General features: G+C 35.9%; 1 protein-coding gene across 2 annotated transcripts in view; it reads left to right on the forward strand.

The window, feature by feature from the left end:
- IGF1 (insulin like growth factor 1) overlaps window positions 1-17,106 on the forward strand; it is a 55,263-nt gene extending 38,157 nt beyond the window's left edge. For both annotated transcript variants that reach the window (XM_054631969.2, XM_077178269.1), the window contains 2 exons: window positions 1,301-1,482; window positions 8,770-17,106. In XM_054631969.2, coding sequence (XP_054487944.1) covers window positions 1,301-1,482; window positions 8,770-8,829 — 242 coding nt within the window. In that variant the 3' untranslated portion in view covers window positions 8,830-17,106. The remainder of the gene's footprint in view (window positions 1-1,300; window positions 1,483-8,769) is intronic.
- The last annotated feature ends 4,612 nt before the right edge of the window (window positions 17,107-21,718 follow it).

Raw genomic sequence — 21,718 nt, forward strand, 5'->3', positions numbered from 1 at the left:
CCTTATCCTTTATTTAACTTGAGTAATTCTTAAAACGTAAACTCCTGCCAAACTCTGTGAATAACAGATTTTTGGTCTCAGTGATATAACTGAGAAGGAGAAGAGAAAAAAAAAGGCAAGAAAAGAAATTGGTAGAGATGACTGAATTGAGTTACTTCATGTTTTGGCTCTTGGCATACTTGTCTTTTTTTCCATATTTTTCATTTCTTAACCAAAGTGGATCATTCTGTAAATGGAAACATTTAATGCTGAAAATGTCAAAACAAAACACTTAATCTTTTCAGAATTTTACTGTCTAAAATCAAATTCTATCAGAATTTTAAAATAGATGTAGTAAGTAAGCAGCTACTTACTTTTTGTGAATTTATTGTTCCTTCATTTGTAGTTAGTCATAGCAGGGCAACTGCACATTTGACTTGGTCGTGTACAAACAATCCCAGGAAATAATGGGTCTTTAATCTTTGCGTAGGACAGCAGAGAATTCAGCAGTTACTAAGGAAATCAAAAACCACAGGAGGAAAAAAGACAAAAATTTAAGAGTGTAAGGGTTGTATGAATGAAAGTGTTGGCCTTTACTGGAGCTGAGTGAAAAATGCAAAATATTTGCCAATTAAGTATTTTCCATAGATGGCCGGTGCAAATGCAAAGCAAAGCAAGGCCATGCTATATCACTCCCATTTCTTATCTTGTGCAAATCTATGGAATATAAAAATCTTCCACTTTTATCTGTTCCATCAACTTTCCTATTTCATCGGTTACTTTGATTCCTGCTTCCCACTTTTTGGCTGGCAGACCTTAAAGCCTGTGCAGTGGTACACAGTATTTCCTCTTTGGAACACACTCTGACTGTACACAGTACGTTGGTGTAGCCTTTTTTATTAGGAAATACTTGCCTACAACACTGTTGTGATCTATGGTTTTACACACTAGCTAAAAACAACAGCTGGCTCAACAATCAGTTTTCATACAAAAGCTAAAAGGTAAATTTCCTTTGTAAGGTGTCCAAATGCCAGATTTCAGCTTCCTCCCTCTCCATTTTTGAGGCTGAAGCAGTTCAATAAAATATTTTAATAATACTTTTCTAAGAAGACATAGATTTGCTCAAATGCTTAAATAGCAACCACACATAGAGATCAAAGCTGTCCATTTCCAGGAATATCTGGAAAGGAATATTCAAAGGCAGCCTCTACAATGGCCACTGGTGATTCAGTTAACATAATACACCTCAATAATATGACTGCTCCTGAGACCTTTGCATTTCCTTTCTAACCTAGAAACTTCCCCTTTGTGTTTTGAACAGGCAAGCCCACGGGGTATGGATCCAGCAGTAGACGCTTACACCACAAGGGAATAGTGGATGAATGCTGCTTCCAGAGCTGTGACCTGAGGAGGCTGGAGATGTATTGTGCTCCAATAAAACCGCCCAAATCCGCGCGGTCCGTACGCGCCCAGCGCCACACCGACATGCCAAAAGCACAAAAGGTAGGTCAGGCTGGCAAAAATTCCTAATGAGCAACCAACAACCAAACCAGACCAACAAAAAAAGAGCCAACCAAAAAAAAAACCCTACAAATTGTAGGGAAGGAAAATTCTATCAAACATAACATTCACATTCTCTGAAAAAATCCCTTCACCAAGGATTTTTATCCTGGGAAGCTGAGAAGCCTCAGAGAAAAGGAAAACAATCCTTATCTCATTTGCTTCTCCTCTGTTTTGCTCATGTGGAATGTGTTTGGAGATTGTTTACCCACAGGTGATTGTTTCATTGGATTCTGGCGTAGGTTGTTTTGTCTCATTGGCCAATCAGGGCCAAGCTGTGTCGAGACTCTGGAAAGAGTCACGAATTTTCGTTATTATCTTTTTAGCATTTAGTAAGTATCCTTTCTTATTCTTTAGTATAGTATAGTGTTATTTAATATAATATAGTATTATAAAATAATAAATTAGCCTTCTGAGAACATGGAGTCAGATGCATCATTCCTGCCTTCATCGGGACATTCCCAGCAAATACAATAATCAAGGCTGGTAATATAGAAAACAATTGGTGTGTTCTGCCTACTAGATTTAGTGGAACTTCGGAAAATAGTTGCCAAGGTGGGAAATAAGTGGGAAGCAGTGTGCTCCACCTCATCTCTTAGAACAGTGAATTAAACACGGAATTGCTAAACCAGTAGTTGTGAGGTCCTATACTGCCATAGGGCAGTAAGTGACAAGTACCTACATCATCCAGTCATAAATACCACCTAAGACTTCTTTCAAAAGAGAAACTAAACACTAAATGTTTACCAACTCATCTACCCCGAATCTCTTCACTCATCCTCCCCTCTTAGGTAGAGGTAGAGTTGGTGCTGAAGAAGGAAATCAGACATTCTGCTATTTATTTTACATTTAAATGAACACATTTTTTTTCTTCATTATTTTTGCCCTTTTTTTGTTTCTCAGAACTAAATTAAATGGATAGTCACTTCAATCACTGAATACTCAATTTTAACTATTTAAAGTTATATATATATATATGTACATATTCTCCAAGCCACTTCCAATATTGATTGGTATTATTTATAGAATTGTGGAGTTCTGAGTATCCAGATTTTTGTTCCTCTGATACCAGATATACTGTATCTATACTGTATGCATCAACAGAGCCTACAGTTCAGAAAACCCATCTTAGACTAGGCTACAATTAAGCTCATGTTCAACTGTATCTCCTGTTTGAGGTCTGAACATCTGTTTTACATATTATCTGTCTTCTGCTGTAAGTCCCCCATGATTTATTTTATTACTGTTGACCCTGTCTGTCCTACACACATGTTGGCACCACTCCTGCAGTTATCTGAAAATTTTTGCTTACAAGACCTGGAACCTAAGATTTCATAGGAAGTCAGGAAACCAGTGCTGTATATTAAAATCCTTAAATATCAACTCTATGAAAAGAACTATTGTAATCATTCCAGCATCCATTCTTTCCCATAAGTCAATTCATAGAATGGAGTCCTCTCCCCTTCCTTCCTCAAGAGTTTTCCAAAAATCAGTGTTCGTATGATCCTTCCTGGGAAGTATCACCTTGAGACCTCAAAGGGCACATAGGGCAACAAGTGAAGACTTGTTCAGGTGGAGCTCAACTGCAGACAAGAAACCCCTGGTTTAGGTTTATTCCTGTCTGGGCACACATAAACTTAAGGAAAGCTGGAGAGAAGAAAACAGGCTTGGCCAGGAATCAAGTGTGCTCCTTCCCATGCTTGTTGCTAAGGAGATGGATAAAACATTGGAGTAAAGGAGACAAGATACCTGCCAGCTCTTTGATGAATCTCCACACCACTTTCCTTGGAGGACTAAGGAATGATGTCATCTTTAGGCAGCTGTCCTCTTCCCAGTTTAAAACATAGGCAGGAGAGCACTGTCTTTTACAGACAGGAAAGACCTCGTATCTTTCTACAGCATCAGGGGAGGTAGCACTCAGGAGAGGTACTGGAAGAAGGAAAAAAATAAAAGGGAGTTGTAATTGAGTAATTGAGAGAGCATAGCTGCTGAAGAAATTATCCCAGAAATTGGAAAGGGAAAAAAATCAAGAGGTGAAAAGGACAGTAAAAGGACAATGAGGAGCACAAGAGAAAGAAAAAGGGTGAGGGAATTAGATCAAAGAGGTCAAGAAGACAGAAAGTATTGCAAAACTGAATGAAGCAACATGCATCCCAAATAAAGGATGGAATTTTTAGAAAATGTGAGAGAAAATTAAATTAGAGATAAATTTAATATTAAAGAAAACACCTTTTTAGGAAACTGTGCATGAAAAGGAGCATGTTGAACAGATAAAAGAAATCATAAATGCTTCTCAATAGGAACTTGGCAATAAAATAACACATCTGCTGGGAAATACAAACAAATTTTCATTTTTATCTGTGGATGAATTAAATTAGTTCGAGGAAATGAAAATACAGAACAGGTAGGAGAAACTACTATTCAGATTTCTGATAGATAAGAGGAAAGTACACTGGAGGGAAGAGAAGTGGAATTCAGTAGGACAAAAACAGTACATATCCTCATTTAATTTTTTTATTTCTCTTTTCTTTTTGCAGTCAGTTGTACATGCCATCATTAAGTAAGACAACTGTTTTCAAACTTTATTTGGACACACTCTCCCAGGATGAATGTATTTAGCTAGTTCATAGAGTTGATATCCCACTGATTTTAACTAAAATAATAGATATGCTTAAGTCAAATTATTTTTCTGTTAAACAATGTTTCTCTCAATATAATATGCTATATATGAAATCTATATCTTCTTCATAGGAAGTGAATATATATATATATATACACCTATGATTATATATACAACCTCTTCAAAATTTTCATAGTTAGATGCAAGATGTAAGATAGGACTAGGTGGAATACATAAGAGGTTGTTCAGTTCCTCTCAGATTTCATGGAGAATCAGTTTCTTATGCATTTCATACATTGGATAGTCTTTTTTTCAGCATCTCCTCAATCTTTTTAAATGGTTAAATCCAGGATTTGGGGTTTTGGCTTAGTGTTTGTAGTGCTTAAGTAAGTGGTCTATTTCCCCAGTTCCTTGTGCAGATGGTTCCTGCCAGGTACAATTTGGTAGATGATCTTAGTTGAGTGGAGTAGGGATCTTCCCTTATTTACAGTTTCAGTATTTCTGCTGGAAGGCAATGTAATGGTTTCTCCTAGTTCCACACTATATTTAGAGTTTTAAAGTGCAAAACAAGAGCAAGAAGGGGAGTTTAAGTCCTACCTTCAGTGTCATGATACCATCTAGGTTTTCTTTTGTTTGTTTCTTCCTCTTCTGAAAAATGCTTAAAGTTTAGTCAATTGTCCTTAAGTGAATTAAATTTTAACAGCAATTTGGAAAACTATTGAATAGCTCTTTGAAAAACAACTGCCCTACCAAAGGAAACAACTGAGCAATTTTCACAACTGCACACATGAGGGAAGATTGTGACCTTTTCAAATGAAGCAGTGTCACAGAAAAAATGTCACAAAGTTCTTCTAAGATTATGAAGTACCTTGAAAATTATTACTGAATATGAAGGTTGGTGAGGCTGATTTAAAAATCCAGTAAAAAAGAACTATACAGCCATTTAGGTAGGAAAAGAACTCTAAGAACATTGAGTCCAGCCATTAACTCAGCACTGCCAAGTCCACCAGTAAATCCTGTCTCTAAGTGCCACATCTACATAGATTTAAAATAAGTGCAGGGATAATGACTTCACAACTTCCTTAGGCAGCCTTTTACAGTGCTTGACAATGTTTTCTAAGAAAAAAGGTTTCCTGCCATCCCATCTACACCAGCCCAGGCACAACTTGAACTTGTTCGTGAACATAGTGCCATGTCATCCCCTTGCAACCTGAGCAAAATGGTAAAAGTGGTGCATATCTAGATATAATTTTGCTCTTCCTCAGATTTACAGTCCTTTTTCTTCTTTAGGCCTCATATGTGAAAAATACACATAAATATATACACCAACAAAGTATGAATAGGAGGTGGATTTTCTCAAAAATACTTTTCATATTTTATCCAATCTTCAAAATTTAAATAAATACTGAGTGGGACTAAGAGAGAAAGGGAAAAGATACTAGTATTTTTAGTTTAAGAAAATGCCATTAAGAAAACAGAAAAAGTATTGCAATATTTCTCATTAATTTTTCTAAGACTGGCAGATTCTTTTGTAATTGGCTCAGTATCAACTCAGATACATTCACAGGCCAAAATAAGCACCACAGCACCAATCCTAATTTCTGTTGAAGCCATGCCACATTACCAAGCCAATGACTGAACTTTTAGGTGTAACAGATAGAAGGACTTGGCCTTTTCAGAGAATTATTTTCTCCCATTGCTTGCTTTGCAGCCCTGTTTTTATGTCAGTGATCACACTGCCCACGGAACTAGAAAGCTTTCAGAGACCCCAGAGAATTCATAGCTAAGGTATCATGCCTGTTACTACAAACATTAGACTTTCCATTTATTACCAATAGAGCAAGAGAACTTTCAATGCCAATATGAGGTTTGAATGTCTGCCCTAATAGGATAAGAATGCTGCTGCTTGCTTCTCAGTACCCTTCCAGCTCAGTCAAATGACCATTGCTGAGGTAGTTGTTATCCCACTGCTAACGATGCCTCCAAAGATCCATGCTGAAGGTGATGGGCTAGAAGTCTGCTTCCCTGTTCTTTAGCTGACTCATAAATTGACCACATTTTGCATCTCTCATCTTAAAATCATGATTGTCTTTGTGTGGGTCTGAATATCAGCTCAGAGCAGTTTTATTTCTGATTACCTTCTTCTCAAAGACTTGAGAAACAAACCAGACTTTTCTACACCAGTACAAATGCAGATCTGAGAACCTAATTCAGGTATTCCCACCTGCTTTTGGGGTCTGTGCTTTTTTCCCCCCAGTGGTCTCAGTATTTCATACTTGAAAATAATGCATTTTCTGGCATGCATGCTACCACCAGTACGCTTATTTGTAGTTATGTATCAAAATGCTGATTCTGGAGAAGGAAGTAAAAGCAACCTGCCATCTTCCTACAATTTCAAAGCTAGTTGTATCATGACAACTCTTTTTCCACCTACATGTCATTATTAAAATCTGTAAGTGAAACACTCCTGCACGTTAGTACCTGCTTTATTTTAATGATAAAGCCATTTTAAAGTCAGACAACAACAGTAGCAGTGAGAGTTTATATTTTCATTTTGGAAACATACAGCTAATTTTCAATCTAAATAGACTTTGAAAGTCACTGCAGTGCAAAATGGCTGTTGTTTCATTTTAAGGCTCTCACTGTCTTTTTATAGATCAAGAGTTTGTAATCTTTAAGAATATATGACTTTTGGCAAATAAAATGAAGCATTGAGCTTTTCCGACATGCTGGTAAACTCTCTTCAAGGAGGAGCACCTAGGGTCAGCACTGAGGAGAATATTTTGTTTTGTTGCTGTGTAGAAAAAAAAAAACCTGGGCATATGAGTAAAGAAATTCCTGTTTTCTTAGCTCATTGTAACCAATATAAGAACTTGTAGAATAAGGCAGGATCCTTAGTGTTGGCAGACTCCTGTGAAATGCTGCAATGATGATTTTAATCAGTGAAAATTTAAGGGTTCACCCAGAATGAGTTTTCAGGATGAAAACTAATGTATAACTTAGGAAAAAGTGAAGGCAACAAAGGTCATTTTGGAAAAGCTGGAAGAGAAACAGGCAATGAAAAGAAAAATATATTCTAATTTAAGGATAAGCAGAAATCTGTTGACATTTCTGATTCTGTATTTGATTGATGCTATTCTACAGCAATATTAGCAAAACTGGATGAAGACAAGCCAGAATCCTTCTGAACTGTGCACAGAAATAGTGACTAGATGATTAATCTAGTCTATAATGGCATATTCCTAACAAAAACATTTCTTCATTATGACTATTTTGTTGTTAACAACTTTGGCTTGTCAGTGTTGATAAATCCTAGTTTGGCTCAATGTTTTATACTTGGTGGTTGTATAATTAAGTTAACAATTACTAGTACTGCCTAATTTTTTGTTTTGCATACTAAAAATAATAATTCCTCTCATATCCATCAGATGCCAATACAAATCCAGTGAAAATTATAAGCTCTCTATGAGTTCAAGTTTTGTAATCCTTTGAAAGTTTCTGATTTGCTTTATTTTAATTTAATTTCTGATTTTATTTTTAATAGATACCAAAGGGAAATGGAAAGGTTATAAGTAGAATAGTATTTTTAAGGGAAATTACTAAAAACCCCCACAAAACCAATGCACCAAATTAGCTTTCATTTTATTTTTCTGTCCATTAGAAAAGCAAGAAAACATTATTACTTTAAATTTTAGAGGCTCCTTATTTTTAGGGCTTAAATAACAGCTAATGCAGTGGTAGAGCTGCATACACATGGCTTCACCTTTTAAAGAGATTTTGGTTTTTTGCTTTTCTTAGGAAAAAACCCCATAATTTCACTGAACTAAGGATTTGACTTCTGATGAGTATTAGAAATATAGAGCATCACTTAAAAATTCTGGCTTTGGTCTGATACAGAATATGCACTCTTGGGCCTGGTTAACATTTTCTAGAGTGGCAAACAAGGAAATCAAATTGAAATGTATATACCACTCCCATCACTGCTGCTGCTGCTGGCCTGTGTGTGGAATGACTGGGAACTGAGGGCATTATTCACTCCAAAGCTCTCTTGATTTGCCTGGCACATCACCTTGTCTGTTTTGAAAATACAAATTATATGGCTGCAGCTCCTACAGCAAACCCACAATTTTTTTACTTCTCAAGGTCTTATCCAACAAATCTATTATGCCATCTGTGCAATATGCAGTTAGCAGAGCAATTTTGAAAATACCTGGTACCGAAGCCCAAGAGATTCCATAAATCCTGCAGTTACAACTCAAAAGTTTCCTGGCCCATATACATCCTCCTTTTGCAAATATCTTTGGGAAAGAAAGGAAATCTTTGGTACCTGCTGTACTACTAAAGCCCATCCAGGTTCCAGCAGCAGATGCCTCTTCTGCCAAGATCAAGAATGACAACAGACAAAGTGTTTATGTCTGGGAGAAGAGGGAATTTCAGGTACAGAAGTTCTGCATAGTTAAGTTCCCTGTAGATAACTGAATTATTGATTAAAACACAATTACCTAGCAGTTCCAGCACTCTGGACAACTGTTTTCTTACTGTTATATGTTTTGTGATCATACAATGTATTTAAAACTACCTGTAATAAATTTTTCTTTCTAAACTTTCAGGAAGTGCATTTGAAGAACACAAGTAGAGGGAACACAGGAAACAGAAACTACAGAATGTAAGAACATGCCATCCACAAGAATGAAGAATGAATGTGCCATCTGCAGGATACTTTGCTGTAAATAAATTATTTGTTAAACATTGGAAGACTTAAAAAAAACCTTTGTTTTAAAAAGCTTGATGCAATTTCAACCAATGGGCATTCTCCCAGTGAACAATGCAACTAAACATTCCAATATTAATTCTTTAGAGAACAGAACATTTTAACCAGACCAGAGCTAAAAAAATTCTGTGGTTGATATATTGCTGTTTGTTAACCTGTTTTAAATGTCCTGCACGAAAACTCTTAAAGTCCTGTGCCCCTCAAAAGCCTACAAATTTTTGGGCTTTTGATGGATCCAATTGCACTAAATTAACCTATGAACACTGGCTGTTGGAGTCATTCATCAGCCTTGTCTAAGTGGTGGTTTTTTTTATTTGCACTTCTTAACAAGCAACAGGCTGTTTGTTTTACAGTGTCTGAAAACATTGTTTGTCTACCCCTTCATATTTGCACAGTTTGACATTCCCAGTAACAGCAGCAGTAAGGTAACATATACAGTTTTAAACATCCATTAATTCCATCTCTGGCATTTCAACAAAATATGGGTTATAGATGCATTTGTTTTAAGACAGTTTTATTCTTCCTTCTCTTGCAAACATGCAAATTCTTTTTGCAATTTGTGAGACAAAAGATTTTTAAAAGCAGTTAAAGCATACATAGGCTCTCGAACCAGTAATGATTCTTCCAGGTAATTATTTTGTAACAGTATAGGTAACTTCTTTCTTCCTCCATATAATGCAGTATGTAAAATTTAGCATATCAACAATACACATATATCAAACAGTATGTAAAAAAATCTCTGTTTTATAGTACAACGGTGCTATTTTATAGTTTGTTACATGAAAGGGTCTGGCCAAAACGGTAATAGGTAAAAGCAAATATGGTAAAAAGCAAAAAAGACCAAGCCAAAGATTAAATAACAAATTACTTTCAAAAATATTCAGCTTAAATCAACTAAAATGGCTTCAGATTTCAACATGAAAATAACTTTACCGTCTTCAAAAGAAAATACTTGTTTTCTCTTAGATACTTGAAGGGTGGTGTTTTGACATCTGATTAGGTGGAACAGAAACTCATGTGTAGGCCCAGGGAAGACAATTTGAAAAACAATTTGCAAAACAAGTGACTTCAAAGAGTAATCCACCAGGGCCTAAATGTTTCTGAAATACCAGCACTCTGTTCAATCATAAAGGGGTACTCAAGCCCCCCTCCATTTTAATTCTGCCCACAACCAGATGTGGCTTACCTGACTGAGTTGGGCTGCATACCTCTGTAAATCAGAACAGCTAGTCTAATCACCAATTTACTGGTGTATAATGAGTCCTTGAGGAGAGATTAACCATAGCATCCTTACACCCTCACTTACAAGTGCCATTCATGTGCTCTTGTGGGAGTCAGAGATGCCCAGATAATCCCTGCCATGTAACTCTGATAGGCCCTGCAGAGGTTCTTCTTTGAAGAACGCCTCTGCTGCATTTTTGTAAATCAGCCCAGTGTAGATTGGCCAAGCAGTGAAGGAGGATAAGCAGCCAACAGTGTCCCAAGGTGAGCATTAAACCTGTCTGTGAGAGAAGGGAAGGCAGAGGAAGAGGGAGGGAGGAGAAAGGCACTGGTCCACCCTGTCCAAGAACCCCAATGTGGTCCCATTCAACTTTTTCCCCCTCACCATGCTGCATGTGGTAGGCTCAGGCAAGCGATGAAGCATTTCTTGGTCAGCTCCAAAGGGGGCCTGGAAAACAGTGTATGAAGGGAGCAGTTAGGGAGATGGCAGATTAGATCTATAAAGGAAGTATCTCCTTTTGAAGGCTGCTCAAATCTGCCTTACTTTCTACTGCAGTAACCCTTCTGGAGAAGAAAGGGCTTTAAAAGCAAAAGAGAGAGTGGATAACTATTGACTTAAACACAAGAGAAAGTTCTCTCCAGACTGCATATGTACAGCTCCTCAATAGTCCCTTGTGAAACAAGCAGGAAAGGTCATAAAAGTCTAACAAATTATTGTAGTTCCTTTTCTATTCCCATAGAAAATTTGTGGTTTGTATTTTTAACAAGTGCAATGTATTCCTATACAACTCTTTAAACCCTCTGCTTTCTGTGAGATGGATGTCTATATGCACAATAAGCTGCCATAGCAATGTAAAAGTAGAACAGCAAATGAATAAAAAGAATATGTCACAGCTCTCACCGACTGAGATAGTTATGTTGAAAAAGGAAGAAAGTAAAGAGAAACAGATGGGGAAACTAACCTAAATTATTTACCACCAATTCAATAAACAGTGTTAGAAATTCTGATACCTGTCACAGCTCCTACAGGCCTTTTTTTGGCAGGGGGGATGGAGAGGGAAGGACTTTTATTTTAGTGGCTGTAAGAATTCTGCAATGAAATCTAAGAACAAGCCATTATTTTGATGTCACAGACAGAATACATATTTCCATTTCAAGCCCCATGACCCTTTCTGTCCCCTGTCTCTTCTGAAGTTCTAAGGGGAAGAGGGAAGAAAGGTGTGAGGGTAAAAAGCAATTTGAGATATCTGTGGCAGCAAGTTTCTTTGTAGATAACTTTTTTACTGATGTGCTTTTAACTGAATAGCTATACATCATTTTGCATTAATTCCTGCAAATTAATTCAAATTTTTGGTCTTATCTTGGGATTCACACACTCACATTCATGCCACTATATTTCTCCTGTTGAAAAACCATAATTAGAAAATGTCACTCGGAGACAGCAATATTTATCACAATTTGACAACTGTCTAAACAAATTGGAACAATTCTTGAAAGCAGCTAAAATAAATACTGAATAGCTGCAAACTTCAAAGGCAACACTTTGCTTTACTAGAGAATAAATATCACAAAATGGGAAGTAGCTCCAGCCCCACAGAGGTGGGAAATACATGGGTGGGGAATGCACTTTGTATAAGAAATCTCCAGTCATATGGCAGGGAGCACATGGTAAACTAGTTAGTATGAAAGATAAAGAGCTGCATTCACTTAATAATCACTATAAATCCACTACTTAAAGAAGTTGAAGCATGAGCTAAAGCATCTCCCTCCCAAAAGTACAAAGCAGTCTGCCTTGAAAATCTTCTAATCAGAGAAATTGAAAGGTTCAGCTGGATTTTTAAAAGCACTCCAGATATTTAGGAACAGGGCTCCCACCGCATGCTATTGATTCTCATAAATCACTGAAATGCTAAACAAAAGCCCATTTCTCATCCTTCCCTATTGTGTAAGTCACATGACAGAGATCACAGATCTCTGCTTTCTAGAATAGACCTAAAATTCCAACTATTACACAGAATATCACTGAAATGCATAATTTAAAAAGTGAATTAAACCTCATTATTTTCAATCAGTCCAAAAAGCACTGCAGATCTAAACCCACTTCAGTTAGTATCTCTCTTTCATCAAGGTAGCAAAATTTAAGTCTCAACTCCATAATAAACATAATTAGTCATTAAGAGTTTAAATGGAAAATCAATAAATTCTTCATTCTGCTCAAAATGTAGTTATAAACCCACACTTCCATGGAGGACTTGTATGAGCTTATTTGCACCATTCAGTCAAGAGAGACAAGAAAATCAAAGCCTGGGATATTGCATCCAGTCCTGGTAGATACCTGAAAATAGCCCCCTTTTATTTCCAAGGCAGCTTACCCTGCTGATCCCTTTGGTAAGACTGAAGGGTGAATTAGTGGTAAGCTTTTTTTACAGAAGAGAATTCAACACAAAACTAGGAGCCATGATCAGTTGCCCCTGAGCTCCTTGTTCTCTCAGTACCAATGGTTAAAGTTGATTAATGAAGACTTCAGGCCAAGCCCTGTGGCTTGTTGGCTCTCCATTCTACAAGCAAGTGCATGATATGACAAGACCAGAAAAGTGTATTTGCATATTTGCTTTACCTGTTACTGATTTGGCCAACAATGCCAAAGTGGTGCTATTGTTTTGTTTAAGAAAGTACTTGACTAAAATATAAAAGAAAGCATAAATATTTTTTTAATGTATGAAAATTACATAGGTATGGTTATTAAAATAGAAATAAAACTAGCCATAACTTTTCAACTTTTTGTCACTCAAAAAACAGCAAAGTAATCTTATATCGATGCAGGTGGGTCAGGAATAAGAGTCAAAATGCCACAAAAATTCATAACTTTAAATGAAATTCTGAATTCCTATTCCAAGTCAGAAATTCAGATGAAGAAAAGTGTTAGAAGTCAGGAAACTGAAAGCCTTGATGTGACTGAAAGCTTTTCAGATTGTGCAAGTCCTATATCATACCAGAGATTTTTAAGCCATACTCTAGTCTGAAATCAGTATAGAATTTGGCTTGCTCAGTGGCATGATATGATTGAGATTTTCACTGTGCACACATTTTCAGTTTTACCTGATTACTTTCTTACTCATGGCACCTAATTGAAAACTTAATGTTCTTAAAACCCACAAAAGATGCAAGCACATCTGAATTTAACAAGGAATGAAAAAAATTATTCCTAATAGGAAATTGTTGGGGTTTTTAATTCTCATCAGTTCCAAATTGTGAGAAAAAGTTGAAATATATGGCTAACAGTCTGTGAATTATTTTTCTTTTATTACTTTATGTGGTCACTATGAACAACCTTATGTGCAAAATTTCACATTTCATTTTTCTGTTTTGAAATTATCCTAAATTAAGCCCAAAAAGAGATTCTTGGAACCTATAGGCCAAATAGAATACTTATGTTGTTCTGATGAAGGTATAATCAATATATTTAAAATGTTTTATTTTTAGCCTGAAAAGGAATAGTAATAATTTATTTGGGAGGGTCTATTTATACTGGTCCCTCTTTTTAGGTTACTGGTCAGTGGAAATTATTCTTCCAAACACCCAGCTTCTAATCAAAACCAACATTTTTCCTTCCTCCTGCTCCACCCAGCAAACTTAGTTAAAAGACTATTGCAACATAATTTTATTGTTTGTCTGTTTGTTTGGGAGGGTTGTTTTGCTTTTATTCACTTTGTTTTGATTCTGGGGGCAAGGGATAAGGAGGAGGAGATGAGTGATATTTTTTTCTCTTGGGTACAATCCGCATAAAATAAAGAATTTTTCTTAATGAGATTACCAATTATCCAATTCATGTGTGGAAGTGGCATTCAGTAAAGCAGCTAGATTAAATTTGTCTTGAAAGAAGGAAAGAAAGATTTCAACACAAAGTTGTTACCATTCTACTCCTACACTAAACATGTTGCTTGTGACAGCATTGGAGTATTTTACTGGACTATAAATGCCCAAACACACAGTATCTGATATATAGAAATATTCTTTGACCTTTTTTTTTTTTTTTACACCAAGGGTGGTATGGGAATGCCAGAAATTTAGTTACACGTCATGCAGTATAGAGATTCCATTCTGGCAGAGGCCAAAACAGGAGGGACCTCCCTGATGGTTACATTAAAATCTTATCAGGAGCTGCATAAAGGGTGTAGTTGTGTATATATACACATATACAGACACATGTACATATATATGGGTATATATAGACAATGCTACAGCGTGTGCATGTCTATGTGCATGTGTGTGTGCACGTGTATATTATGCTTTTCTTTTTCCTGTCAAGTAAAATTTGAAATGCTTGCTTTTTTCTCTTCAGATTTTATGGATTATATTCAGTAATCCAACTGGAATCTAATTTTAGAAGAGCATTGTGTAATATGGATGTCACAATTTAGGTCCTGTCTTTGTTTTTCATACCTAAAGAAATGACCAGATATTTAAACCATAAGACACCTCTTCATTGTCATCAGGCAAATATATTTATCTGTTTAGATACAGATATAAAATACTAACTCTGAGGGCCATATTATAAAAACCTGTATTAAAATTTTATCTTCTATTTCATTTTTCTCCATAAAACTTCTATTAAGTGTGTTTTTTTTAAGTGTAAGCATCTCTTCAAAGTAAGAATAATAGGTAATATAAACAGAGCTGAATGATGATTTCTGTCATCACCTCAACTATTATTTTTGTCATTTATATGTTTTTTGTAAGAATAATTCATCCACCTCTACAGCACTCTTAACTATATCAGAAGTGGAAAAGGCTTAGCAAATTCCTATGCCCCAAATTATTTAAAATAATTCTTGATTTCTCTGTGCTGTTCAGTAGCTTTTTATTTTGCCAGCTTAGCTCACAAAAGTCATAAAAAGCACCAATGTGATACTTCTGCTGCTAAACATTCTTTCCTACAAGTATTAAACATACACCCACCTAAAATATCTATATATTCACATTTTATTGAAGTTTGTGAGAAATAAAAAAAATACAGTTGAGAGATAATTTTTCATACCATTTTTTAACTAAATCAAAGGCATTGCATTATTATATTTTCAATTCATTAGTAGAATTAATTCCTCTAAAGCAGCAACAAAATACCTGCAAAACAAAAAGGACTATATCCTGACAAATTGGATCTTGCTTCACGTACTCATGTTAAAGAAAAACGTTTATTCAGATAACTATATAAACAACTGGTTAAATGAAACTCCTATTTTTTAGTGAAATATATAAAATTATTATATATATATATAATTATATTCATAAATTTAAAAATCAAGTGAATGTTCCACTCTTCCTGGTTTCCTGGCATTAACCTGATTTATGGTGTGAAAAAAATCCTCACTTCAAAAATGATCAAAGACAAAGGATCCAAAACAGACTAAAGTGTTATCAATTAAGAGATAAAATGTCCTTATTTTGTGCACAGCAATTAATTCTATTTTTTTTACACTAGAATTTCAAATGCAATTAATATAAATACTGCATAAGAATTATGGTTCTCTCCAATATTTCCACTTAGAGACAAGTTTGAATATAATACAGCACATACAAGTGAGAGCACATGATACAGTGTGATACACTCATATCTTTTCATTTATTACAATTTCTAAGGAATTAGTCCAACAGAATTCTATAGAAATCCTGAGCAAGTTGAAAAAAATAATTCTCAGAAGTATAAAGATAATAGTTGCCTGATTAAACTAAGTCTCATCAGACATGAGTCATAAAAGACTCCACTGAAAGCAGATTGGTACTTCATTATATTCTGAACAGCTTCACCTGTAGTCTGACACCTCTCATTGCTTTTGTCAGAATGTGATGGTTCTGTTTCACAGTTTCTTAATCCTTGGAGTCTTAAGGTTGAATATTAAACATGTTTATCAAGACCGAGGATGTCAGGAAACAAAATGAAAGTAGAAGAAGCAGCACCACCTGCTGCTGATAATCAAATCATGTATAAGCTTTCTTTTCTCCCAAATTACTGCAAAGCCACCCAGAATGCTAAACAAAGAGATTAGTAGCACTTGCTTTTCAGGACAGTCTTTCCATAAGGAGTAAATGTCCTCTCTTTCTTCAGTGTTGGACCTCAATTGGTATCCTGACAAAAACTGGGGTTTCCATGATGCAAAGCATGAATGTGGATACATGAATTTCTGATTTCACTACTGAATAATCCTACTATCAACATTTCAAGTCATTATAACCAAACAGTGACAAGTGTTAAGTGTTCATTTACTAGAAACCATTTAAATATCTATTAAAGTTCTAACTGGATTTATTCTTTCTTTTTTATTTTCTCGTGCTTACTCATAATACAATGTCACTACTTGATGACAAATAATATTTCATACTGTGTATGTAACATCATTGTGTTGCAGAATCCCCCAAATACCTCAACAATGTCTTTGTTGCGCTATTCTCCCCATCTAGCACTTATAAGCTTTTTTAGTAACAACCAATAAATCAAAAAAAATGGAGCTCTTGATATGTACAAATATAAAAAAATTCAAGAAGTTTTGCTAGTTTGCAGTTCATGTAATGCCATCTTGACCATTCTCTTCCCCTCTCTCTATGAGCTGTCTAGAACAGTAAACTTTGCTCCATAAATAATAGTGTATTCATGCTTTTAAAGGCTTTTATATGCATTTATGGTAGGTAAAGGTTGGAAGAGGTAGTTGACTGATTTTCACTTTTATCTACTTTGATTTCAGTAAAGGGCTTTGTCACTCTGTATACATAAAGGCTAATGCACCCTTTGGTTTGTAGAATGTACTGAAATGTTTGCAACCCTCTTGGTATCAGGTCCAAAATGTGAAGCATTACTGTTAAGAGGGTATCTTTCTAATGTATTTGTATGTATAGTTTACACCTCTGTGAGGTCTAATAAAGGATTATGGTTAATAAAAAATGTGTTGAAAATTCATCATCCATGCAGATTTTGCAGCAATTTGCATTCTTCCTTTCCCTTCCCTGGCATGTACATTTCAATTTTCTCAGAATACACCAAAATCAGGACATACCTTAGCAGGGTGATCAGGCTCCATTCATCCTAAAAATAGAGCTGGCATGGAAAGTGGCTCAAGAGCCTCGATGAAAGGAAATGTCAGCAGATGAAATTATGGAACCTATAGATAAAATTGATAGAAGTGAATGACCAGGAGCTGACTGTGTGCATGCACAGAGGAACATGACTGAACTGATTTACAGAGGTCTCTCAAAAGCTCCTCACTACAACAGAACTATGGGGTAGCCAGTATCTGGCTTGTATCTCTATCACTTCTGTTCTTGAGAACAGAATCTGTGGGTAGGTGAATAAATACTGTATGGCATATGGAATAAATATGGCATCTTGCAGGAAAAGGAAGATTGTTGTGAGGTAAGCTTCAGAAATCTATTGGGAGTTCTTTTTTAAAAAAAGGACAAGAACCTAGTCAAGGAAAAACATAGTGATCTGGTATTTCCTAAATGTGTGTAAATTAGGTCCCTCATCCAAAGTTCTTTAAACACTAAACTTCCACAGAAAGAGAGGCAAGTTCTTCATACCTGCACACTGCTGATAAAAAAAAGCAGAGGAGGGACATCAGCAGGAGTGCCCAGTTGATAGTGGAGGTGGCACCATATGTGAAACCTTGATGCAATCTGTTCCAGCACCCTGAGTGTTCAGTCTTTCCCTAAACGAGCAGGAGAAGGGGTAGACAGTAAGAACTCAGTTTATAGATGATATTAAGGCAATCAGACTGATCAGGCATGATGATGGTAAATCTATGCTGACCATTCCCAGTTATCAACTTGTCCTTCAATGTGAATGTCCACAGGTCATGGCCCTCTCAGATGGGTGCACTACTTGCCTTTTTCAGCCACTAAACTCACACACTTTCCTTAATCTTTTCAATATGATTGAGAAAAGCCTCACAACACAACAGTGCAGCTCCCTTACCACCCTCCTATGTACCCCATGTGGTCCCAAACACTTGTGTATCTCCATTTGGCTGAAGTGCTTCATAATTCCATCTACTTTAGTTCTGGGAAATGATCCTCTCTGCCAGTGAACTCTGGTGCTGGAAGTCTTGAGGACAGCCTTACCATGGCAAAAACTGAAAAAAAAATGCCTCTGGTCTGGGTAGTCCAAAAATTGTGAATCAGTGGAGGGTAGGAGTTTCAGTGCATGTTGCTTTGTTCTAGCATTTTTCCCTAGATATTGATTTAGGCTAAAGGGCAAAACAGTTTCCTGGATTGGTTACCCCATTTTATCTTTACTCCAACTCCTTGTGTTTTTATCTTGCTGCCATAGTATGCATTCCAGATTCCAAAGGCACAATCTCTAAGTGCACAATCCCTGAAGGGATACCCTTCATACAAAATTCTCTGTATTTAAACATTTACAGGCAATAATGCTTAAACCAACACTGGTTTATCCTAATACTTGAGCAATTTAGGGAGATTTTGGTTTAAAAATAATTACTCAGCAAAATTCAACACATTTTCGTTCTTACATTCTCATGACAAGATTCAATCAAAAGAGATCACAAATGGAGAGTTTGGCAATGCAGCCAAGGAAAAGTGTAAAAATCCATTATTTTTCATCTTAATCACAGGTTTTAAAAGTTGTTAATCATATGTAGTGCATTACCACAGGTTTTTCATCTTACATGAACAGCTTGTTAATAAATACACCTGGATGATAGGCTATGCTAACACAAGCAAAATAAGAACACAGATTGAAGAAATGTACAAGAAATTAGTAACAGTTCAGAAAAAATAAAAACTTCTGTGTTCAGCCTCTTTCTTCAGTTGTATGCTTCCTCAGACACAGATAATTAAATTTATAGGTATTTTGATCTAAGAATTGTTGCATATTAACCAAACCTGGAAATTGACTTGGAAATCATTTTATTTATTGCCCTAACTTGAAACAGGTTTTGGATCACAACTAAAGAAAAAAGAATCAGTCTAGAAAACCATTGCTACATGAAGGCCAACAGGACTTGTGGAAGCTTAGTGAAAATTAGGACTATCAACAACAGCAGCTAATAATGTCATGGTAGACGGTCTTATTTCATTAGTGCAAAGTTTATACTGAATACTAGAGAGAACTAAACTGATTTTTTTTTTTTTATATACATGGACAACTTCATTAAGCTACGTGTACCTTTACCTGTATTTTCATCCAGCTTTACTTGGTTTTAAATACCCTTTATTCTTACATTATTGCCTAAATTTTGGCTCTTACAACTTTTATCTAAAAAGTGTGTACAAGAGATATAACAAGTAAAAATATGAAGTGGATTAGGAGTGGTTTTAAGCCAATGTATCATCTCTGTGAAAAGGAGTTACCTCTGAGCAGTGTTTTCCCAACTGAGAGGGTGACAGAGCTATTAACATTCCCCACATGTTGCTCGATGCATCAGCCGTACACAGATTTTCTGCCGGCGTTCTGCAAAGAAGTCATTTGTCATCTCTGTATTTTGACAACCAAAACACTGAGTGGAAATTGAACAGATTAGGAAGAGAAGTGTTAGTCAAACTGAGATAAAACAAAGATTAAAGCTGGATTTTCAGATTACCACTGGGCTGGTTTTGTTTGTTTGGGGAGTGCTTGGACTTAATCTTTAATAAAACAACCATTTCAATTAAAATGCACTGTCTTTGTATCAGACTCCAAGCTCTCCAGGACTTGCTTCTCAGCATGTGCTCTCTCCACTAAGTAATGTTTTCACTCTTTTTGTTTGCTTTTTCCTTCTGTTCCATATACCATCTATTCTTGCTACATGGTGACCTCATGGAATAGGAAAAGTGGCAAATGTCTTCCCAGCCCTTGCAACAAAAAAAGCTGATAAAGTCTACTGATTTGGGCATGCTGAGAGGTTTGAATGCCATCAGGCTAAATGTGGAATGAAATCAGATCTCCCATTGATTGTGCACATCCCTCAATTAGCTTAAAATTTGCAGGGGGAGAGGGCAAAGCCACAATGCCAGAATTTTTGGGGTGCCCAGTGCTACACCTTTAAGCATGCCCTCAGCCTCTCATGGCACACAACATAACCAAAATCACTTGAAGATATTTTGGGTTCAAAATCAGATAGAGCAGGGAAAACCAGTTGTTTCCACAGAGAAGCTGCCAAATTTTTTTTTCAGTTTTTTTCTAGGCTTTAGTATTTCAGATACATTTTTAAGTTTCTGTCACATCTATAATTTTTATTCTAAATCAATTTACAGAGAATCAGTCTCTTACCTGTGTTTGAATTCATATGGTTTTTATTAAAACTACCTGCCTGCAGAATCCCCACAAGAATTTGTACTCATACTGTACAAGGGGGAGAATTTTCTTCATTTCACATTCTTCAAACCCTTACTTTCCAAATAATGTTTTATATCATTGCCTTTCCTGCAGATTTTCGTCTGGATATTATCATTGTTGGTACTTCCCAGCTTCAAATACTTTTTTGTACACATAACTTCTAGAGCCAAATCAGTCAGTAAATTTCTTGGTAATTTAACATGCTGAAAACAATCCTGTCCTGCTTTAAACACATTCCGTTGTTGTTTATTAATCAATAAATAAGCAATTGACTTCAGACAAAACACTTCAAGTAGCCTTTTATGCAAATAAATCTTACTATCAAACATATTTCCTGCTGCTCATGTTTTGTTTAAACAGCATTTATCTTATTTTACCCATCTTTTCAACTTCATTCAAATATTACATATTCTCTGCCATGCCAGCCAGAACCACTGCACCAGTTAATATTAAAATATGCCTTCCTATACTTCATCTCACTTTTTGCTCTACCTATCTCACCATCCATGCTGTTTTGAATCTCAAAATCAAAATAATTTAAGGCTGAACTTGCAGCCTGCTAACTGTATCTAAGGCCTCCAGTGATTCAAGGAATTTCACCAGCACCTTACAAACTTAGACCTCACGTTCAAATATGGATACTTCTACTGCCCTCAGAGGTAACCACTCATCCAGGTTCTCCTTTTTAAATTTTCCAAGTTTACAGCTTGTGATTTTATACCCTGTAGAATGCCAGAGTCCAGCAAGTCCAGCTCTGAATACTTCTGAATAATTTTGAGGATAAAGTCAATCTTCTTTCTAACCATTCTATTCTGAGACAGACTGGAACTTTCCTGGGCACTAAATAAAGAAATTCTCTGGTTTGAATGATTTCTCTTTTAGTCTTTCTGCATTTCTACTTCCTTTCTAAAAGGAAGAAGACTGATTCTTTAAACTTACTTATTCTAAGCTCCAGCGCAGTAACAGAATTACCAGGATGAAATGCCATCCAAGACTTGGGCCAAGACTCAGTAAGTTATTTTAAACAGTACATAAATATATACCATAAGGAGGTCCATTTAAAAAAATCCTTTCTCAAAAATGAAAGTGATATTGGTACAATTATTAAAATTCTTACTCCACAAATATTTTCCCTGTAAGTTTATTAATATAGATATATTATATTTTTTCTTTATGAGCTCATGATATGCCTCTTGCTACTTCAACAGAAGGCTTTGCAATGAGTTTTATTCTTTTTCAA

The sequence above is a fragment of the Agelaius phoeniceus genome, chromosome 5 (genome assembly GCF_051311805.1).
Source record: "Agelaius phoeniceus isolate bAgePho1 chromosome 5, bAgePho1.hap1, whole genome shotgun sequence".
Taxonomy (NCBI): Eukaryota; Metazoa; Chordata; class Aves; order Passeriformes; family Icteridae; genus Agelaius; species Agelaius phoeniceus.